Here is a 24,737-nt window from a genome sequence, read left to right as displayed (position 1 = left end):
ATAGTAATAAAAGGAAGAACTGAATACTTTTGCTTTGCAACTCCAATGCTCGAATATGCTTTTATATATAACTTTACAGCTCTATCTTGCAAATAATTAATTAACGTTTAAATTTTATTTTATATATGTTGAAGATAAATTTCTTCCCTTGCTTCTCTGCAATAATAGAGCTTTAAGTTAAATAACAACAGAGTTTTGTAGCATAATTTAAATCATAAAGAAAATTGCAGTTCAAATCACTTAATTTTTTTATTATTTAAAAAAAAATCAAAATCAAAAATATTTTTATACATTATTATTTATAAATAAATATATTTTTTCCAAATAAATAATAAAATGGTAATGTGCATAAATTATTATATTTCTAAATGGACTAATAAATAAGAGATTAAACATGAATAAGAATTGCTTGAAATTGTTAAATTATAGTCATTAGCTGTGAGCAAAATAATTTGATGGCAATGAACATATTTAAAATTAGACCCATTCAGATTTTTGTTAATCTCAATACAAGTGAACTTATTAAATATGTAGTTTTGTATTGCATATCAATAATAAAGAAAGACTTGTTTTGCCCAGAAAAAAAAAATTTTTTTCTTCATTATTCTGATCTAAACTAATTTACTTTTCGTTGGATATATAACTAACTGAAGATCATTTCAGTGATTTTCAGTGTAATATTTGAATAATAATTTATGAAAAATTTTAGTTAGAAATATGAACTGTTTATTAAATAAATGATCCCAAGAAACTGAAGCGATAAGATATTACCTTATGGAAAACTTCATTGATTTAAAAAAAAATTAACAAATAGAAAATAACAGTCCCATTTTTCAATTCCTAATATTAGTTTACACTCTCCCTATATCTTGTTCAAATTTTCAACCGTAAAAAAAAAATACTTTTAATTCATCCACTCAGGTTTTTTCAAATATTAATTCATTCTCTAAATAGGGATGAGCGAAAAACGAAGTGGAATTTTCTAATTGGTTAAAGCGTTAGTCATTGTTTTAAATTTTACTATAAGTTATTCAGTTTTTCTCACATTTTAAAGATAACGTTCAGTGATAATTTCTAACTTATAAGTCCATTTGAACAAAAAAATTAGTTTATGGTAATACTTTGAAATACTTGATTCTTTTATATTTGCTGTGTCAGATAAATTCAATAAAGAACATTACGTGGTAGCATGTGCGGGCCACTTAACCAAATTTATACTTTCAAAGCTGTACGATACCATGCACTTTTTTTTTCAATTCCAACCGTAAAAATATTCTTACCATTAGCGATATTTTATTTGTTCCAAATTTAAGAGACAATTTAATTTATGTAACAAAGTGAATCGATAAAGGTTTTAAATTAGAACCAGATGAGAACAATAATATTTTTAATTTTAAGTAATAATAACAGTATTGTTTTTTAAAGTTATAAAAGTGAATGACGTGTTTAAAATTAATATGGAAATAATTTCTATTGCATGCAGTAAAAAGCTCTGATATGTATGTTATATTCCACAAACAACTGTCACTTAAATCCACAATATATGCTCCAAATGAAACATATTGGTAATGGTAATAAGATTTTGAAATTTCTAACAGTGAATCTTGTGATATAAGTAAACAAACAGGGCCTTGCCATTTACAGGATAATAAAAACAAAAGTGATACAAGGTTTCAAAATATATTCAATAAGACCCTATTACAAGCGATGATTAATAATTAGAAACCCAGATTGGTCTTGAATCAAAGAAATCAGTGTAACATCAGTATAAATTTTACATTACTCAATTAAGATAGCAGCATTATTGATAGCTAAAAAAGCTAGAAGATTAAATTTTATTTCATAAATAATTTAATTCCTTATTATCCTTTTCATTGTACGATTTTTTTTATTATTTCCTTAATTTATTAATTATATCTGTTCTGTTATAAAAATGCAAATTTTTGTTTTTATTTTGACCTATGATGAAAATTAGGTCTAATGGAATTATAATTAAAACAATTATTTCTTAAAAAACATTGTCATCATCTTTATGGGTTTTTTTTTTCTTTTCTTTTTTTAGTACAATAAATTCTTTTTTACATAATATGTACATTTACTTGTTTCATAATTCTTACCGGTTACTTGATCTTTTTGATTATTTCCTTAATTGATTAATTATATCTGTTCTGTTATAAAAATGCAAATTTTTGTTTTTTGACCTATGATGAAAATGAGGTCTAATGGAATTATAATTAAAACAATTATTTCTTAAAAAACATTGTCATCAACTTTATGGGGTTTCTTTTTCTTTTCTTTTTTCAGTACAATAAATTCTGTTTTACATAATATGTACATTTACTTGTTTCATAATTCTTACCGGTTTCTTAGCAATTCGAAAGAAAAATAAATAGAAGTTATCTTTAATCAAAGAATGAAACTAATTTACAAATTCAGAAAAGGGCAAAAATAAGTAAGTAACATTTAAAATAATAAATCAAAATAGAAAAGCGCTTAAAGCAGCTAAATCCAAATTTGGCTTATTTTAATTTATAAAGTCAAAAATAACAATTCTAGCAAATACCAACAAAAAATTATAAAATTTTAAGACGTGTGTTAGCAGGACAGCACTTCATCAGGGGACACACTGCCTGTTAACACACACAGGAGCCTTTCTGTTGTCAGTGGTGAAACCAAAAATGGACAGTGCCTCGAGGCCCCATAATGGAAAATCAAATAAGGAAAAGCAATTAGAAAAATTAAATGCATATGCAAAGAAAAATAAATCACAACGAATCACAAAGTAAGCCTAAATACACAACTAAAAGTACACAAACTAAGACATAAAGAGATACCCACAAATAAGAAAGAAAAAGTTACAGTTAGAAAAGCTACATTAAAATAAAATATATCTGTCGCAAAAAAGATAAAAAAATATAAAAAATCATCCCAATCCTATATTAGATACTGTACTACTTCCTCACGCACCTCTCAAGCCATTACTTGGGTATCGTATTATATATTCATAAATTTTAATTAATGAAGGAAAATGTAGAGTTAATAATTAATTTCTTTACATAAGGTTAGAGAGGAAAAATTTATCATAAACTTTTACAGTGTGCGAAGAAATAAAAAAAATAAAAAAGAAGGTAACATCAAACTTCACACAGTTTGAACGTGAACTAACGCACTGACGAAAAATGCAAAAAAATTCAATACTCTATTACGATAATGAACACAAAACTATCGTAATATTAACATTTCCTATTGAACTCATTTTATCGAATAATATTTATGACACCAAGAGCAGTTCTTCAGAGGTTTAAAATGGTTCCTTGGCAATAATTTTGAAAGAATATCAGCATTGAAAAAATATGATTCCCTCACATTTAAAACAAAATAAAATCTTACGTTTATGTGCTTGGTTCTTAGATAATATTCTGGGTTTTTAATCTTGCGAACAGCACTTGTTTTGTCTATCTTTCAGTTGTGCTATATCCCCAAACAACCATTTCAATCTTGGCAGCCTCACTATCAGTTAATTATTCAGTCCTTTTTTGTAATATCGTAATTTGCTCTTGTTCAACAGGTGATTTTAAAAAATAAATTTTTTTTCTGAACTAACCATCATTAGGTGCATCTTCAAGATTCTTCTATTATTCTTAACCGTTTCTGAGTGTTGTACATTGGATGCTCCAGTTAAAGAACTTGAAAATTCAATCTCAAGAGAATCGAGATGCTGGATTTTTTTTAATCCACTTTAGTTACTCAATTTATGTTATACTTGATTTATTATGACAAATTTTCTTATAATTTCGAATAATGCATTATTATTACGGACTAAAGTTTTTTCTATCACCTGTTATATTTATCTATTTGACATTGATTAATGAAACAATATTTTTAATTGAATAAATTCTTTTTCTTTAGAAGGGCACTATCATTTGGAAATTTTTCTTAAAGGGGAATCACATCTGCTTTCGTTAAAAATTGTCTGCTATTATAAAAAAAAATTAAAGGAGAGGATAGTTCATTAATCTAAACATAAAATATTTTCTTTATAATAGTACACGATTATTTTATGAAGCAGAAAGCAGTTTTATTTTTTTTTAAAGTGATACATTTCTGATTGCACTACACTTTAAGTTTTATTTTCCTCCATTTACAATAAATTTCATATTCAATAAATTAGTTCTTTTTATTCAAAAAGCTTAAGATTAAGTTTGTTTTTTCTTTTTAATTCAGTTAATCTTATAATATCCTGCCTTGTGCAGGGTTGTAATATTTATACTAGCGCCTATTTTAACTATCATTTACGTTTGGTAATTTTCAATTGTTGTTTTTATTTAGATTAGTAAGTTCCACTTTTACTTCATTGCTTTCTTTTTTCCTTATAATTAGGTATGAAATATATTGTGTTTCTTAATCATTGGTTTTGTTTTACATTAGTTAATATGGTGATTTTAATTAACCAAAAATTAAATATGTGAATATTGTATTTTTTAAACTTGTTTTTCTTGCCTAAGCTCGTAAATGTTTTTATTCTCTGAAATATTTTTCCAAATTTTATTTTTTTTAATTTAGATCTTTCTTTTTTTCTTATTTTAAAGTGTGTTACTCTTTTTCATTGTAATTTCGGTTTGATAAAACATCAATTAAAGTTACTTTTGATTTTCAGACATCCGGGATAGCAATGATCCCGAGCATCCCGGTTAATTGGTTCTCTATTGTACCTTACAATAATCGTCTGGAAACCAAAATGTGATGTATGCCAGGGGAAAAAAATATGCTTTTAAGGGAGGTGATTCCCCACAATGCTTGTCTCATTTTTAATAAATCTTGATTAAAAGTACAAAATGAAATTTCAGGAAAACCCCTGATCATTTCATACCTGCCAACATTGGAGAAATAAAATAATGGAGATTTTACTAGCAACATTTTTTAGGCTATGAGTAAAAGTTTTAATACATCATGTATAATCATGTAAGTCTAAATGAGAAATTCAAAATAGGAAATAATATATGCACTTACATTTAGGGAAGTAAAAAATATGTATAGAAATCTTAATCTAAAGAAGATTTCTTTAAACCATTATTTATAATTACTTAAACTATTAACACTCAACATACTGCAGTACTGGCAATAGCACTATCTGTTGAGGACGAAGAGAAGTATTTTTGCCATCAGCAGATATTTTATGACCAATTTCTTTTTTCTTTAAATTTCTTCAACAAATACAGAGACATTTAGTAAACATACAGGTAAACAGGAGATAGTCGTAAAATACAGGAGTCTCCGTTAAAAAGCAGGAGACTAGGCAGGTTGTCATTTTGAATTTTGTTTCAAAAAGAACAAAATCTACCTAGAAAATTGTCGGAAACGTTTTAAATTTCGTAAGATATTTAAATCAAACTTTCTTCATTAGTTGCCAAATACCGTTCAAAAGAGAAACCTTAAATACTTATATCTACAGCACAGTTTTTAATGGTTTTCTTTAAAATTTTAAATAAATAATATTGTAATTAATTTAAAATTGATTCAAAATAATTGTTAGATTCCACTGAATATTTATAAAGTTATAGCAAAAAATGCAAGGCAAAAAAATAAGTTGTTTATAAAAATGTCCATATCTCCATAAATATTTACTCTAGGTTAATAAAACTTTATGCAGTTATTAAAAATAACAACTTAAGTAATTGATACAAGTTACAAGTTTATCACTTGATTTTCAGGCATAGGGTGTTCAAAAATACTTGTTTTCTTTCGTAATTTATTGTCGGTCTCCAAAACTTCTGAAAGCCTTAAATCTTATTGCTAAGTATGTATTAAAAATCGAATAAACTAAACATCTCTAAATAACCCTTTGAGTAGTTCTTGAGAAATTTAAAAAATATGTCAAAAACTCAAAATCTCTCCCATTATTGTAGATAAGTGTATTACTTGTAGGTAAGCAAGAAACAAATTATTGGACTAGAGATATGATGTAAGCTATTACCTAAATTGTAATTGTAAATCTAATTATTCACATAACCGGTGAGGCAAATCTTCTAAATATTTAAAACTTAGAAAACTGATACATCTATTTAACTTTCAATTTGAGCAAATAACCATTAATTAAAAATTAAAATCATATTTACAAATTAAATTATTGTATTACCTCATAACTTTATTACAGTTGCATTTATGAACAGAAAATAACTAAATAACCAAAATTAAGGATTTTTGTAAAAAAAGAATTTAATTAAAAAAAATTTTCTTTCTCTTTTTTTTACAAAGCAATAATTGGAACATTGGAAAATGTATAGTAGTAGTAAGGGTATGGTAAAATAAGGAATTATCTCATTAATCTTTTGTCATTTACTTTTATAAAACTAGATAAAGAAAAAAAAAATTTAATTATTTCACTTTGCATGTACCTATTTAAGATCAAAATTTTCCAAAATATAATAATTTGAAATGAATTAAAAGCATACAAAATAATTTTGCATGACATAAATTTTCAAAAATCTGAAGAAAACCAAAAATGAATATCAATGATTTATTAATTAGAAATTAAGATTGTTATTATCAAGTCAGACCAGACCCAGACCACTGACAAAATATAAATACACAAATGTTTTACTTAGGCCAATAGTTAGGTTAATTTGTAAATCAATATATGATAAACATTAAAAAAAATGTCTATGGCAGAAGCAAGCTTGTTAATGGTTCAAACAGAAAATCAGGAGAAAATACAAAAAAAAGCTAGACAAAATTAAGATAATTTTAGTACAAAATATTCTTTAAAAAAATAGAGCAAGACGAAAAATTAACTTAGTTATAATGTTATAACCTTATAATTAATAGTCTTCTTAGGGAAACATGTTTTTTCTCAACTTTACCAAAATTGATAAACTAAACTTTTATTCCGAAAATTTAATTAACTTTTTTTATTAGTTTCAATCATATTTTAACAGTAGAGTACTGAAAATCTCACATTATTTCGCGGTCATCAAACGTAATTTTTTTTTTATTTAACTTGACAAGAATGCTTTAAATTATTTAATTTCATATAGTTTCAACATCTGCATACTTAAAAATAAATTTGCAGAGAAGATTAACAAAAAAAAAATACCTTTCACTATTCATTATTTTAGATCATAACATAGGTACATCTTAAGTGCAAATAAATTTATTGCCACAAATATATTACAATATTGGATAATGAAAAAAAATAATAATAAATAACTAGTCGCATAACAGGGTGCATAGCCAAATCTCTCAGCAAAAAATAAGCACATTTTAAGTACTTTTTAAACACTCAAAAATATTTTTAAGCAATATATATATTAACAGAATGCATAATAATTTTCAAAGACTTCGTATGATCATGATAAAATAACTAGTGAGTTGCACATGAGAGTGCAATTATTTTCCAGCACCCAGCTCAGTAGACGCACAAGTGAACTCGCAAGTTTTCACCAAACATGCAAAATAATTGGCGCTTTCATACGCTATGGACCTACGGAATGCTGAAATAGATTGTTGAATGAATTGCAAAAATGTTGAATAGAACAATGTGAAAAGCACGCTGTAGCATAATACATGGCGTAAATCAAATGGTAAAGAAAAAAAACATTTTCGAAAAGGGAAAAATAAACACTTTTAAAAACACCCCAGGAAAAAGCACCTTTAAGGGCTTTTTAAAAACGCTAAGCACCATGTATAAGCAATTACACATATTTCATGATAAATTTTATTGGTTTTCCTCGTCGCTGTATTCTCATCCACAAACTACATTTCAACTCGCATTAAAACTCAAACAAGTTAATAGCTAACCACAAATTGCAAAGACGTAATAAGTTCCTGCGAGATGCAAGAAAAAAATTAAATGAAGTGCAATGGTTTTTGACTTCTCTGAATGTAGATTAACTATATAGACTGCATGATAGATTTATGCTATGATCAACAAAAGTAAAGGTGCATTCTTTTGAAGTAAGCAGCAAAATTTCAAAAAACAGCTGAACTTCCTTTTGGAAATAAGACAACTTAGCTGGCGATGGCCTACACATGTTTGCAAAATAAACATTTTAGATTAAGATCGTACGAACAAAACAAAATGTTTGTTTTTCACTTTTCTATATTGATACATGAAATTAAAAAAAAAATTTCTTTTATTTATTTCTTTTTGGAGAAATATTGCTCATTTAAACCACTTGTTACAAACATACCCTGTGGCAGAATTTTTTCGAGCAATCTGCGAAAAAACTCTCTAGCACTGATATCTTTCTGTAAGAAACTTTTAAGAATAACACACATATATTTTACAAATTTTAAATAACAAAAGTAGTGTGTTAAAAAAAATATATATATAATTTTTTAAATTAAACATGTAATAGTTTTTTTATTCTAATATAATGGGTGATATTCTCGCATTTAGTGGGGGGAAAAGGAGCAAATTATTTCCTTCTCATTTTGTAAATAATCATCCCAATAAAAAAATTAAAAATCATGAAATTCGCAATAGTAATTGCCGAAAAAAAGATCAGCGCTGAAATCACGCTCCTCATAAAGGGGTTTCACAAATTAGTGTTTCGCTTCGAGATTAGGTTGTTGTAATAAATAATATCGTATAAAAAATTTGCGGATTTAAAAAAAATGGAGAAATCGATAGCAAAAGCTGCCAAAAAATGTATAGAATCATTGTCTTAAAATAAATACCCAAATGCACCATTCGAATTTTCCCTATTCATTGAAATGTATCGGGATATTTAGAAACCATGTGAAAATCAATATCAATAACTGCCGAAAATATGATCGAAACATAATATCAATTTTAAGATATTATTGGCATAAATTGAGAGTGCCAAAAAGTGATTATCTGCATGCATGATACAAATTTTACGTGTAAATTTCTGTAGAAAGAGAACACTAAAATATTTTACTCTTCAAAAGAAAAATCTTTCTGTAAGAACTCTGTAGCATTGTGCGACAATGTCGCTGTGATTCTGCAATGGGACAAACATGTAGATAATATTGGAGCAAATTGAGAGTCAAAAAGTGATGAAAGCATAATACAAATTTTACGTGTAAATTTCAGTAGAAAAGAAAACTAAAATTTTTAACTTTTCTAAAGAAAAATATTTCTGTAAGATCTGTAGTATTCTGCGACAATGTTGCTGCGATTTTGCAACGGAATGAACATATAGTTTTTGTACATTTAAGATTAGCCCATTTATTTAATATTAGCAGTGGATTTAATATTTTTATATTGAGTATTAAAGGAGTCATAATAATGCTCAATAACAGGAAAAAAATTAAGCAAAAAAGGCCAAATTGGGGCAAAATATTTTTTATTACGAATATGAAGAAATGCTCAATAGCAAAATTTTCTAGAAAATCTTAAAATGATTATATATTCTGCTATGTTTAGTATGCCATTATTTTAACAATGTTCCAAATTTTTTTTCGAATACTGCTTTAATGAAATCTTTTATAGGGTGCGTAGCCAAATCTTTCAACAAAAAATTAGCACCTTTTAAGTACTTTCTAAGCACGCTTAAATATATTTTTAAGCACTATATACATTAACAAAATGTAAAATAATTTTCAAAGACTTAGATAAAAAAACACCTAGTTTCTGACAAAGAGCTATTTTCTTGATTATATTACCTGTTATAAAAAGATCGAGAGATTTTTCAGTTCGATTTCAGTGGGTGGAAAATGAAGCCTGAAATTGAGAATATCTTGCAAAATGCAGATGAGAGTGCTAGAATTTCACCGAATCCATCAGTAGACGTACATGCAGACTTGCAAGTACTTTCTCAAACACGTAAAATGATTGGCGCTTTCACACGCTATGGGCTGACAGTAGGCCGAAATGGATTGTGGTCGAATGAATTGTGAAAACATTGAAAAGAACAATGTGAAAAGTACGCTTTTGCATAATGCGTGGCAAAAATCGACATGGTAAAGAAAAAAATCTCACTTTCGGAAAGGGAAAATTAAGCACTTTTTAAAAACACCTAATCAAAAAAGCATCTTTAATGGCTTTTAAAAAACTAAAATTGAAAATAAGTACCTTTGAGCATTTTTGAAAAACGTTAAGCACCATGTTTTAAGATGTCTTCAGAAATAGCAGAAAAAATAAAAAATTTCTCATTTCAAGATGAAGATGGAAAAAAATTTAATATAGAAGGTAAAAACCATGGCAATAACAGGTTTTTTTCAGGACGGTAAAAACTATACTAAATACCAGTAAAACCCTCATATACCGTGTCAACCCTGTTTATATGCTAAAGGAAAAATTTGTAGCATAATTTCTCACTACTAAACATAACTCAATTACCATGTTCAAGCATAAAATTTGCTATTATTGATAAAAGAAAAGCATTTCAAAAAATTTGTACACTTTGATATTACTTGTAAAGTAATCAATTGCATTTTATCAAATAGAGGAAATACGAAATAAAATGATGATATATGGAGATCCTTTTTGATCACATAGAAAAAGAATAAAATTATTATTTATCAACACAGAGGGAAGAAAAGAGAATAAAATGACTCACACATCTTGAAGGATGAAAGCAATGATGAAGAATCTAAGGCATGATGAAAAGAAAAGACAGATTGACCCAGAAGCTCTGAACTTTTGTATCCTAGATATTCTGACAGTCTGAAAAAATAAAAAATGCTTTAGAATCACATAGCAGATTTCAGAGAAAGTCAAGAGAAAAGATAATCTTGATTTTTTTTTTTGTAACAAAAAATATTTTTATTTTATAACTTCATTTTTAAACAAACGCAAATGATATAAAATTATAATCTTACAAAAAAAACTTAGCTCTTTTTGACTTAAATTCAATAAAATAGCTCATTACTCAAAATATAACAATCAGTATAAACATTTTACCCTCAAGAAAAACTATACAGTTTGTTTAAAATAAGAACTCCAGACATTCGTCTTGACCTGTGGCGGTGACTATGGTAACGAGGTATGACTATTTCAAGTAGGGGTGCGGGGTCACTATTTTGGACTGGTCTCAGCTTGGGTCAACGAGAGAAAGGGGATCTCCTTCTTCGGTCTATTGTGTTAGTTCTAGAAAGAAACCCTCCCTAAAATGCTCCATTCTTGTTTCCACAGCACCGGACAGCCTCAGACTTTGTGGCGGGAGGAGTTCTTAGCTTAGACAAACTATAGTGTTTCATTTGTTTTTGTAACCACTTTAAAAGACAGAACAAAAGAGTAACTTTTTATTTGCATGAATGACTTCAATAAAATAAAAAATTTTAGTATTTCTTCATACCTCAAGAATTTTTTAGTGAATAAAATAATTTTTGAATTGCATAATTAAAAATTTCTTTAATTCAATTGAATGTAAATAATCACTCGTAATAATTATTTATTATTTCATTTAACAATAGTCGAAAAATGTTGAATTGTGAGGCATACGAATTTTTGAATTTTAAAGTAACCAACTTTAAATTATAAGATTTTAATGTAATCAGTCGTTTAGTTCACATGAAATGTGCAATTTCAAAAACACAACTTTTATTTTACAAAGTTTTTATTTTTTTTAAAAAAATAATGAATATTTTTTTAAAAATATTCTAAATATTTATTCATTGCTTCATATAAAAAAAATAAAAATTAATTAAGAACTTTATTATTGTATGCAAAAAATTTTAAAATTTTTAAAAAGGTTTTCAAGGTATCAAAATTGGGCAAAAAGTGATATTAAAATTCAACATCCCAAATTTTAAAAAGCTTATCTGACTAAATAATTTGAACAATATTTCTTAGATTCTACCATTTTCTAGCTCAAGAAACCAAATCTGTTAAAAATAATAAATAAATAAAACTCAAGAGAAAAAGCACATTTTTGTAACTTAATTGATTACTTTGCTCTTTTGTAACTTAAAATATTGTTCGCAGAAATAAATTTGCAAATTTAATGTTAGCCTTACGAAAAACTAAAATTAAGTTTTAGTATGTGAAAATCTTTAGCTATTCAAACATTTTTAGATCAGAAGTTATTGAGAAGGCTTCTTTCAGTACACAAAATTTGTAGTTGCACAGTTAAATTCAGACCTGCCAACTTCCCCAACATAAAAATATTTTACCTAAATACTTCAAGTGGTATAATTTCTGTTTTAAAATTTTTACCACAAAATATAGAAAGAGATTTTTACCACTAGATATATGTAAAATGTGGGAAAAGCTAGCAATATTGTCTTTGATAACAAAATCTAAAAATCTTTTGCTTACTCAATTATAATTTAACTATCACTTTAATGATGAGAGCTAGAACTTCTGGGTTGGCAGTTCTTCAGATTAAATAAAAACCTTTTTATGGATCAATTTTTAAAAATTTATTTTAACATTTTACAGAATTAGATTTGAGAAAACATTACATTGGAAAGTTATGTATCAATGGTTTATTCCATAGATTAGAATAAGGCATTGCAAATTTAGCAGAATATAAGCTCTTTAATTTTTATTATTTAAACCATTTTCACCTTTTTAGATTTTTTAAAACTTCTAATAGCCCAGATTCAGATTTCTCAAATTATTCTAAGATTTCTAATTAATTATTTTAAAACTTTGAACTTGAACCGAATCAGTTAAATAGTTCCTGAGAAATTTAAATATCGGACTTAAAATTCTGATTTCTGAAGAACTTTTAAACTGAATTCGTTTGTCCTGTAAAATTTATTATTTTAAAATAACGTAAAATGTTTGTATATCTTACAATTCAAAATTTTTTTTACCATTATTAAATAAAATACAAAATGATAAATAATAATTAAAAATTATTTTTTACACATAATTATCTTTGGAGAAACTGATTTTATAATTGTGACTGAAAATTTTTCAATTTGCTTCAAAAACTCTGGAGGTTTGGTGAAAAGTAAAATTAATATTAAAACTCCAAACTTCTGACCGATTGCCTGATTTAACTATTAGGATTATATTTTCCAAATTGCAGTATATTTGCCAACTATAACCCATAGGAAACTGTCTTTATAGATAATTACAGAAAATTGATCAGAAAATAAAGCACCTGTGACTTAATCAAAAGAAAGTAGGTAAAATAAGGGCTAATTGATTGATTGAATGTAAAGTTTTATGGCACTAGATCCAAAAGAGGATATGTTATGCCAAACAATTTGTTGAATCAAATGGTAAATTGCACACTAATATATCATTTTCACAAGACAATCACAAGATTTTAATCACAAGACACATATATTTAAAAGTTAATAAAATTTGATAAAAGGCATAATTACTAGGCACAATTAAAAATGTATAACGGTAAATGGGTAAGAAATAAGAGTGAATAAAATCAGATAAAAAACAGGTATATACAATATGAAATACCAATTGCTCGCAGAAATGCGAAAATGTTAGGATGATGGACTTCCCCTAACAAATCCTTCACACATAAAATAGTGCTGCTAAAAAAGGTAAGGTGATTAAAACAAGGACAAATGGTTAAAATGTGATGAGCTGTAGAGACAAAATAGGGGAGTTTTGTGAGGGGCAAAAGAAAATAACCAAAAATAATTTTTTATTTTATTTCCTGCATTTTACATTTTAAAAATACATACAATTTTTTATGATTCAAAAGGAAGATTGTAAAATTATGCTTGAAAATATTTGATATATTTTTTTAGAAATTTACAAAAATCAATTACAAATTTTTGATGTCCCAAAAAGATTTGGGTGAAAAGATTTCAAATGTTTGATTGAAATCGCTGAAAAAAAGTTGAAAATCTTATATACAGAATAGAACTGAGAAAACTGTTTTTTAAAAAGATTTTCCTCCAATATTTTTTTCTTTTTTTTAAAGAAATGGCTAACTCTCAGAAAATAACAAAAACACCCATCAGAGAAATAAAATTTTAACGACTTAATACATATGAATATAAACATATGGATCTAAATTGGAAATACTTACATTTACAAAAATACATGATTAGAAAAAGTACTAGCAGTTTTGAAAGTCATCATTACAGATTTTAATTTAATTAGGTAATAATAATAAAGTTTCAGTTCCATTGTGATTTATTGCACAATAGAGAAAAGATTGTTTGAATAAATGGGCAGGATTGATAAAATCTTAACTTTTCCAACCCTGAAGAACCTTAGTTTGAATTTCAATAAAATAAAGAGCTTCCTCAACTATCAATGCATAAATACACAAGTGGGCGACCTTTGTGCTAAAATACAAACTAAGGTAAACAATGTAGGTGAGGTCTAAGGTAATGGTGTTGTTAATGTAGGTCTAAGGTAAAGGTGTTTACCTTAGTTTCTATCAATGCATAAGTTACATACTGGTGTAATTTTGTTGAAAATTTTAATACTGTTGGTCATTTTTTATTGCACAAAATTCTGAGCTGCTAAAAAGTTTTGTAGAAACAAATTTAAATAGCATAATTATTAATATGATGCTTTCATAAAATCCCAATACTTCTTAATAATAAATATTTTATATTCTGTTTTCTAATTTATATTCCCTTTTTATTATTGAAAAGGCTGAATTCGTTTGCTTAATACAGAAAAAAGTAATTAAGAAAAAATATAAATTTTTATCTATTTACTTACAATTAAATTGATGATGGTTAAGGATAACATAATTCACTATTCCGAGACTCTGAATAGTTTACTAAAACCAAGCATTTTAAATTCAAGATCGAAAATCTGATTATTGAATTGTACGATTTTTAAAAAAAATTTTTAACTTAATATGTGACAGTTAAAACAAAACTACAAATAATATATTTTAAAGATTTACATGGTTTGTACATGTGGTTTATAAATATGGTTTTTACAACCAATGATTCTTATTTTGAAATTTGATTAGTAATTATAAAATTTGCAATCAAAATGCATTTTTATCTTCTACACTAACAGCTTAGGTCTACAAATTTGTTGCAAGTAAATTTAATTCATCACATTGGGAAAAAAAGAGAGCCAAGTACAAATAATTACATGACTAATAGATCAATAAAATGTATGAGAAAAATGCAAATCCATTTTAAAGTAAATAGTTATTAAAAATATAAAGTAATTAGGGAGAGTATTAAAATAACAAAAAACATTCTAAGTAACACAAAACATTCAGATAATATATATATAAAAGAATGTCTGTGTGTGGGTGTATTCTTTATAGACTCCTAAACCATCCATCCAAAATTGCTGATTCTTGGCATACAGATAGTTAGAAGCACGAGGAAGATCATTAGAACATTCTAGGACAAACAGTTCAAATGGAATAAGCAAAAAACGATAAGGAATTTTCTGATAAGTTAAGCTTTAGTCATTGTTTTAAATTTAACTATAGACAATTCAGTTTCTGACATATTTTAAGAACAACATCAGTGATAATTTCTAGCTTACAACTCTATTGGATAAATAAAATAGTTCATTGCACGCATTTAAATTATTTTACATTCGCTATGTCACATAAGTTCAATGAACAACATTATGTGATAACACACAAGGTTTACGTCACCATATTTATACTTTTAAAGTTATCTGATACCACACATTTCTTATTTATATTTCTTTTGAAACGTTTTTCTAAAAAACTATTTATTTAAAAACAACGGTATTTGAATAGAAAAAAGTATTTATGTGTTTAAAAGCAAAACTAATGAGAATGTTGCATTTATGTGTTTAGGTGAAATGTAAAAAATCGCAACATTATTATTGACGACAATGATACTTAATTAATTTAGGTAATATATATGCATATTGAAATAAAAGAAATAAGCTGTGTACTTGAAAGCAAAATTAATGGAGTTAAGATACTAGAAGAACCATAAGAAATAGTAATACTATCAATGACGGCAATGATTAATTAATGTTGGTAATATATTAATTGACATAAAAACTTATGTACTAAATAGCAAAAATAATGGAGAAAAGATATTTATTCATTTTGTGAAGCAATAAAAAATTGCCATATTATCACTCACACTAATGCTTCATTAATATTGAGGTTGAGGGAGTTAAAGGAGAGAAGGTTAATAAAAACTTTGTCTAGGAAAACCGTAGAAAATCGCCATTCACGGATGATGCTTAATTATTGTGTACTATTGACAGCAATGTATACAACTGGTATTATATTAATTGGTGCAGTTTTAGTAAGAATTCTACAATGGGTTTTCCACAGATTCAGAAAATATTTTTCCAGTGGCAGCAAAGATAGTTTATTAACATTTTAATGAATGAGAACTAAAAGAAATTCCGTGTGCAGAATTCCGTGATATTCCCAGAACAATCCTTTGTCAGGCTCCAAATTTTTGGACCTGGGAGGATGATATGAAAACCCCGGTATTCCAGAGTACACCCAGAACACAATCACCCCTCTATCATTTATATAATAAAGTCCTTATTCGGGTGAAGCCTAGATCCTCATCTTTCTATGAAATATTTCATTAGAAAGCAAAACACGTTCAAAAGAGTTTACCTAATATGATCTGAGAAATAGCTTTAGCATAAAAAAAATAATTTCTCCAAAATTTTAGGTCTGAAAGTTTCCATTCCAATGGTTATTTCTTCATTTTCCTGTTTCAAAAGTTATTAATAAATTGCTTTTTAGATCTAAAGAAATCAATTAAATAAAATGAAAAAAATTCTGAGTTTAAATTAAGTAAAATTTAAGTGGTTATTTCTTCATTTTTCAGTTTAACAAGTTATTAATAAATTGTTTTTTAGATCTAAAGAAATAAATTAAATTAAATTTTAAAAAATTCTGAACTTAAATTATGTAAAATTTCATAATAAAAAATTTTATAGTAGGAGATTAGTATAGCATATTTTTATAAACAGCAGCTCCATTTATCAGATTAACATTTCAATCTTTAAAGCAAACCAAACTCAATAAATTTGTTTCAAATTTGATTCAAGATAAACATATAGAATAAAAGTAAGATTTCATACTATTAAAAAAGACATATTTTTAAAATAACTCATGACAATTAACATACTTCTCATCAATGTGCGTAAACTTCATATCCAGACTGTGACGACTGATGAAGATTTGCTTATCTAAAGGAACATCTATTTGAGATGGATGCGGAATTGTTTTTCCAATAAACATCAGATAAAAAGCAGGACAGGCTGGCGTGCTACTAGGCTTATCAAATTTGTGCCCCATATAATGTATCACCTGAAAAAGAAAATCTAATCAGTTCATAAAATACAAATACTATTTTTGAATAAAAAGAGTTTACTCAAAATGGTTCATATTTAAGTAATAATGAATCAACTAGAGACAAAGTTGTGGCTTCAAATGACACTTAGAAAAGCAAAGCTGGCCTTTTGCGAATTAAGTCAGGAAGATTCATTTGACAAGAGAGCATTGAAAGGGGGGAAATACATCCTGTCTTAGCTGAGAAAAACACAGACAGATGAAAGCACAACTCATTTGTGAAGCCACATCCTCAATTTAGACATAGATCTCAAGAGAAAGGAAATTTTCTCTGTATCCAAGATGATGCTCAGGACTTCGGATTGCACAAATTTTACATATATATCACATGTACTCTGTGGGTTTCAGAGGAGTCGAGGATCGAACCCCGGCTCCTCTGCACCGGAATCCGATTATCTAACAACAATATAGTCCAGCTATCATGACTCTGAAGAGAAAGTAGAGTGGAGCATCGTTTATATGATGATTCTTCATATGATGTTTGCAATTATACAACGTTTTAGCGTGCTCCCAATTCATTCCTATTCGTTTTAATGTAGAAATATATCGTTTATACAATGAATAGAATCAGTTACATGGTTTACTGATTTAGTACACTTTTATTTTATGTTTTCTTGTGTATTTTAAGAACGGGCAAAAATTGCCAACAAAGAAGGTGCGAGTGTTAATGCAGCATGTGATAACAATGATATATATACACACATTCGTGTTAACTGCTTCACCTTACAAAAACAATGATAATTTTTTATCATTGATCCAGGATTTTCCATTATTGTTATGTTTTATTATTATGTTTGTATCAGCTCTTTCATTTTGTTTAGGACTGAAAGAAAATGTGGTATCAAGTACAATGCCTTTTTCTTGAAAGAAATCTTAAAATCAAGATTTATATATTCCATTTTATTATCTGTTCTCAAAGCTTTTATTTTTGTAGACTATTTATTTTCACACAGAAAATCAATGTTTTTGAAATTAGCTAAGGCATCACAGTTATGAGTTAAAAATGCAACAAAAAGATATCCACTCAAATCATCTTTAAAAATTATAAAATAATTCGCACCACCTACTCATGTTGCTTACATTAGACCACACAAGTCACTCTGGATTAGCTCACAGGGTTTGCAAGTTTTTTTTCCTCTGTGACTAAAGGATAGTCTATGTTGTTTGACATATTGACAGACCTGACAAAGAAATTTATCAGATTCCGAAAAATTTATTTTCTCAATAATTCCATTTTCATTTAGATCCATTAGAGCATTAAAATTGATGTGGCCAGTTCTCTCATGCCATAATTTAATGTTGTCAATGGAGGCTGCATTAGCTTTTTTGGGGAATTACCGTTTTAAATAGCATCTGAAATAAGTTGTTTGCAGTATGTGAATGTGCTTCTTGTATGCAGAACTCTTCTACACAATATTGTAGATATCGGCTTTATTTTTATTAACTTCATTCCTTTGCTTGCAACCGCACCTTCAGAGAGATTTTTCTTTAGACCTAGAACATAAAATACATCACATCTTTCTTGCGAGTCTCTGTGAATCAGCTTTTGCATTTTTATATTTCCTTTCCCTTTAATTGGTAATTCTAAATTGTTGCCAAGATAAACGACTTCATTCCCTTTCAGTTCTATGAAACTTTCAAAATAATTCTTACTAAAGGTCATGGAAGCAGACCCACCGCTGTCCAGAAGCCACTGTTTATCATTTCTTAGAACAGTTTCTCTTTCACCAACTTCACTGCTAAAAGCACTTTTGCTTTTTTTTGGAACATCATTATGGGTTTAACGAGTCGTGAAACGACATTCCAGGTCAAAGTGGCTTTTCTTCCAAAATGAGTAGCAAGTTATTTCAGATTTGCTCATGTTTCTGGGTTGGTTTCTAACCATGTTTTCCGTTCTTTGACGAATATTCTTCTTTTTTTTTTTTTAAATTTTGTATGATTGAAAGGAAAAAAAGCTGAGTCTGTTTGTTCAGAGAAGCAGCAGAGAAGATTTTTTCATTAATCAATCTTGCAGTCAGATTTGATAAGTTCTGATTGTTATCATAAATAGATAATCAGGCTTGTCTAAAATTCCTATATTTTGATGGTGGTGTTCCTAAAACTTTGGTAATTATAGTTGCATCACTAATGCTTTTGCTAGAATCCTTTATGTGTTGTACAAGATTTACAGCTTTAGCTACAACTTTAGCAACTTTACAACATCAGCAACTGAGTTACAGTTTAATTACATTACATTTTAATTTGGTGCAATTTATCAAGCAACATTTTACTGAAATCGGATTTTAGTTTCAAAGTGGAATCCAGCTTTTCATGAATCTTCTTTGACAAAGAACAACTTTCAAATAGCATAACCTGTGAGAGCTCCGTGGCTGATGAAATAGTAAACATCGTGACTTCATCATCCCTTTCTCACTTTTCTATTTTCGTTTCGTCAGTTTCTGGCCTAATTTTTTTTTCCTCCTTTTTCCTACTAACTCATAATACTCCTTTCTTAATAGTAAAGATGATTAACAATTTTCCATGCCAAATTACATTAATTATCATATTCCTTAATACCAACATTTCCAGGAAATTATGTAGAATTTGCAACATTCAATAATCAATTTAATAGTGTTATTGGGAGCAATAATAATTTATTAGATAATGAAAAATTACATTATCTTCATTCTCCGCTTAAGTAATTTTGGATTAAGTCTAACTTACTCAAATGCTTGCTTGTTGTGGTACCTTCAAAATGACTGTCAACAATCCTGTTAAACATACGAAGAGAACGGTTTCATCAGTTATTGCAAAAATTCTCACCCTCTTGGGACAAGGACAAAGATTTTCATGCAGGCTTTTTGGCTTCGAAAGATAGGTAGGAATGATTCACTTTCAATAAAAAAAAGCTTGAGAATGGAACCAGTTTCTTGAATCACTTAATAAAGTGAATGACTTAGACATCAATAGATTTGTTTTCATATGGAAAAAGTAAAGGTTGTAGAGCTTCATGGATTTGCCGATGTAAGTGAAAAAGCATAGGGAGCAGCCATCAATTTAAGGTGCTTCACATCGAATGGAGAAATTGCTACTAACCTTTGTAGGAAATCCAGAGTTTCCCCCTAGAAGACAATTTCAATTCTTAAGCTGGAACTGAATGATGCTGCGCTGTTGTCCAAACTCATAACAAAGATTGTCAAATGTTTCAAGGTTGACATATTCACTTGCGATCAGATTCTACCATCATTTTGGCTAGGGTACAACAATCACCACATCTAATCAAGGTATTTGTTGCAAATAGAGAGAGAGCAAAATTCAAGAACTGACAAAGCACTTTCAATGGCAATATATGCCTTCAGAAAATAATCCTGCTGATTAAGTGTCCCGTGGTCTAGAACCTCAAAAACTTCTATCGGAAGTCCTCTAGTGGAATGGTCCATCCTTTTTGCAACAAGATTTAAATCTAACTTTAGACAGAGACTATTTGTAATAACTCATGTGAATATTTATCTGAACTAAAACCACAGCCGGACACTTCTTAATTCGTGATAATTGATAATGATAATTGTATTGCTAAACTAATTAAAAATTGTTCCAAGTACCTCAAATAAATGAGAAATGTTAGTTTTGTTCACAAGTACTTAACTTTGGGGATCTAAGAGAGAAAATGATTGGGTCATTGCCCTTGGCTGAAATGAAAGAAGCATAAATCAATTCATAGATTTTGTTCAAAGAAGGGAGTTTTGAGAAGAAATTAAATCATTAGGAAAGGGATTTTCTGTGTCACCAAAAAAGTAAGTTTAAGTTTTTAAACCTCTTTCTTGATAAAAATATTATATACACAGGTAGTCGATTGGAACAAGACAATTGAAAATTATGATTCAAATAAAATATATAAATCATCATAAAGGAATATCATAACATTTACATTGCGGTATTTGTTTTCTTAACCAAAGTCTTAGCCGCTTAGAAATAGTAGAACTTCAAATACGCTAATAGCTTGTTTAAAAAGATTTTTTTCACATAGTGAAAAGAGTTAATACTTCAACTTATACACAGATCTGCCATCTTTGGTGCCTTCCATGCTTATAGAGAAAAATAAAAAACTTTTGAGTTTGAGTCCATGTGGTAAGTGAATATGGGCTATCACGGTATGCTGTGAGAGAGAGAAAGAAAACACAATATTTGTGCAGTATTGCAGAACAGGGGTGATTGTGAGCCCAAGTCGAAATTCCGGAAAATTTCTTGAGTTTAAAAAAAAAAAGACAGTTTAAATTGAAAAAAATTTAAACAACATTTTTTTTTTCTTCCTTTTTCTCAATATTTCTTAGTTTACTTAAAATATATTTAAAATTTTACACATACCTATGATGACCTGGAGAAGTAATTAAAATTTACTAATATGTCTTTCTTTCTTGAGTTTATGATTATAACAACTATTTACTGATAAAAAATGAATATTAATCATGAATATAAGTATCTCTCTGGCTCTCCCTTACAAACAAATAAAATAAACTGTGTTTTTAAGTTCCACCTTTGAAAATTTGATTTCCGGAAACTTCTGTGATCAATGATTTTTTTAAACATCTGGACCTTCGATCTCCGGAAACTTCCGGATCACTGTTAGCGAAAATTCCGGAAATCCGGTTTTTTTCCGGAGCACAATCAGCCCTGGCAGAATAAGTGAAGACAGCACAAGAGAATATGCGCAAAACAAAGGTAAGCATTCATTATTTTTGCTTAAGTGTGTGTTTCCCCACACTATAGAGAGGTATTATAAAAAAAGAAATAAATACTTGATAGGTGGCAGATTTCAAGTTCATCGTCTTTCCTTTAGGCTTCAGTGAGGATTTCATTCGTACAAATAATGATATCGTTTCATTCTCTTCATCTGCAGTTTTATCTTTGAAAACACTCTTAGAAGAAAGCAGAGACTTTATTTCGTCGTGGTCACATGGGTGTGAAAATTCAAATAGGCTGTGGCCCAGCATTTCCACCTAATAAAAATACAAAGAGTTTTAAATTTAAAAATTACATTTGTCTTTAGATAACAATGCACAATTAAGAAATAAAAAGGCAACAAGAAAATAGTCACTTAACAAAATTGTGAGAAAAAAAAAGTAAGTAACCTACTAACACCAAGTCAGATTTTAAATATAGGAGTCATACTGACAATCTACAAAACAATTCCTTCTAATTTATCCTGAAGCAGGGTGCGTAGCCAGATTTTTCAACAAAAAATAAGCAACCTTTAAGTACTTCTTATCCACTCAAAAAATATTTTAATCATTTTCCAAAAAAAAATCATAATTAGGATCTATGGTGTAATAAAAAATAAAAAAAATTCTATTGTTCAAAGTTCTTAATTTATGAACATAAAATCAACAAAATTCAAAAACATTTTCACCAACTTCACGTAATCATGATAAAATAACTTGTTTCTCATAAAAATTGCAGAAAAATTTTGAAAAATCATGCATTTTTTGTAATTTAGAACGACAATCGACACAGTAAAGAAAAAACCTTTTTTTAAAAGATAGAAAATAAAGCACTTTTTACAAATCCCGAATAAAAAAAGCACTTTCAAGGGCTTATAAAAATGTAAATCAAAAATAAGCACCTTTAAGCACTTTTTAAAAACACTAAGCACCCAGAGAAGTTAATGTAAATTTTTTTTAAAAAAACATTTAGAAATATTTGTCTAGCATTTGCTTTTTTGATGATAAATTCATTACTGTAATATACAAATGACACATTTTCGTCATGCAGTTGGATATTACAGTAAAATAACTAGATCAGAATTTGAGATACTAATCATGGTGCAATCTAAAAGATTTGAGCAATGGACAATAAATATGTTAATTAATAAGTGCAAAAGATAATATTTTAAGTTACAAAATAGAGCACTAAATTCTTTTCTCCTGAATAATAAACTCAATGAATTTGAATTTTGATTTTTAAGAAAAGGAGGGTAGCTGCAATGCAGTAAAGAATGGTGGCAAGAGCATTCAAAAGTTTAAACCTCTTTAGGTAAATTTTGTATATCATGCCATAACTCAAACTATTTACAAGAATCAAGTAATTTTTGCACACAATTACAATATAGTTTATTCAAAAGTACACAAAATAAATTGTTTAGGAGCCTAAAAAATTTTCACAAATTATTTACAATTTAATTTTTTATGATAGAAATAGTAAAAGGACCCAACATTTGAATAAATTCAAATAGTCAATAAGTTTACAAATCGTTGCTCAAGAAATTTATAAGCAAATTTTTTTTTAAAGACTATTGCAAAGTATTACACTATTATATAACTTTTTTTTAAATTCATTTTGAAACTAGCAAAGGTTAACCACTTGTTATGCAATGTTCTAGCGATCAATTTATATAGGTGATCAACTCATAATATATATTAGAACTAATTATAAACTAGTTTTAAACTAGATAAACTAGTTTTTTTCAAAGTTTTTTTTATCATTTCTTTTTTTAGATCGATATACCATGTTACTTACATAATTCTTGCACGTTACAAAATAAAATCATGCATTTTTTATCATACATAAGTTTTCAAAAACAAATATCCCTCACCTTAAAAAATTATATTACATACAGAATGAACTACAATTTGCCCCACATATTTGATTTTAAATTAATTTGTTTAAATAAAAAAATGTGCATACATTGTTAGTTTTTGCTAGTTATTTTATTTTAAGAAATTATATAACATCAAATAATTTCTTAAAATATCAATAGCATATATACAAAAAAAAATGAAATTATATTTAATCCAGGCTTCATAGTAGGTCAAAGAAAAAAAAACAGGACAAAATTTTCAAAAAAAATCAAGGTTTTTAACAGAACAGACTACTTTTGCAAACAACAAATTCAAAAAAATATCATTTGCTCAACTTAAATATAACAAAAGCTAATTTTATCTCAAAACAATAATAAATTATTTTTAATTTAAGAATTACTTTTTTTTTCTTAACAAAAATGTACAGTTTAATTTTATCAATGCTGAACAACTCATAGCTTCAAATCAATGCATGGAAAATGTTTCTCTCATACCAATATATAAAATTGGTAATTGAGATCCCTTAATTAACTGATTTCGGAGAAGGGTATCAAAACACAATGAATATGCAATTAAACATCTTTGTACAAGCATGCTTGGTGAATGGTCCCTAAATTCATCGTTAAAAATTTCTATAATATGATTAGAATATACCATTTTTAAAATTACATCAAAGAGATAAATCAATAATTGTGAAACTACATAAGTTCACCCTACAAGATTTGTTATTACTAAAAATAATAAATAAGCAAATGGAGCTGAATTTATAACCATAAAAATTAGTTAAAATTGTTAATTGAGTTCAGTTTTCATTGAATGAAAAAATAAATTTCCAGAAAAGGATTGAACAATGAAACCTGAGGGTAAAACTATATGCCTTAACTGTGTATATAATTAGTTCTTTTGATTCTTCAAATTATTATTTTCTTTTTAAATTTGAATTTGTATTCTTAGAAAAGGGGTTGTTTTGAACAAAACCAAAAATCAAGACTATCAGCACAAA

The 24,737-nt window shown here is 27.5% G+C and overlaps 1 protein-coding gene across 1 annotated transcript in view; it reads right to left on the bottom strand.

The window, feature by feature from the left end:
* Positions 1–24,737, bottom strand: part of sima (HIF-1 transcription factor component sima) — a 151,123-nt gene that overhangs the window by 91,778 nt on the left and 34,608 nt on the right. The window contains exons 4-6 of the mRNA XM_087161976.1: positions 21,956–22,156; positions 16,957–17,138; positions 10,527–10,633 (exon numbers count right to left, since the gene is read on the bottom strand). Of these exons, the coding sequence (XP_087018102.1) occupies positions 10,527–10,633; positions 16,957–17,138; positions 21,956–22,156 (490 nt within the window). The remainder of the gene's footprint in view (positions 1–10,526; positions 10,634–16,956; positions 17,139–21,955; positions 22,157–24,737) is intronic.

This window comes from Parasteatoda tepidariorum, chromosome 4, assembly GCF_982258835.1.
Source record: "Parasteatoda tepidariorum strain Cologne lab strain chromosome 4, Ptep-v5.0, whole genome shotgun sequence".
NCBI classification, from domain to species: domain Eukaryota; kingdom Metazoa; phylum Arthropoda; class Arachnida; order Araneae; family Theridiidae; genus Parasteatoda; species Parasteatoda tepidariorum.
This window is presented reverse-complemented; position numbering and strand designations above follow the sequence as displayed.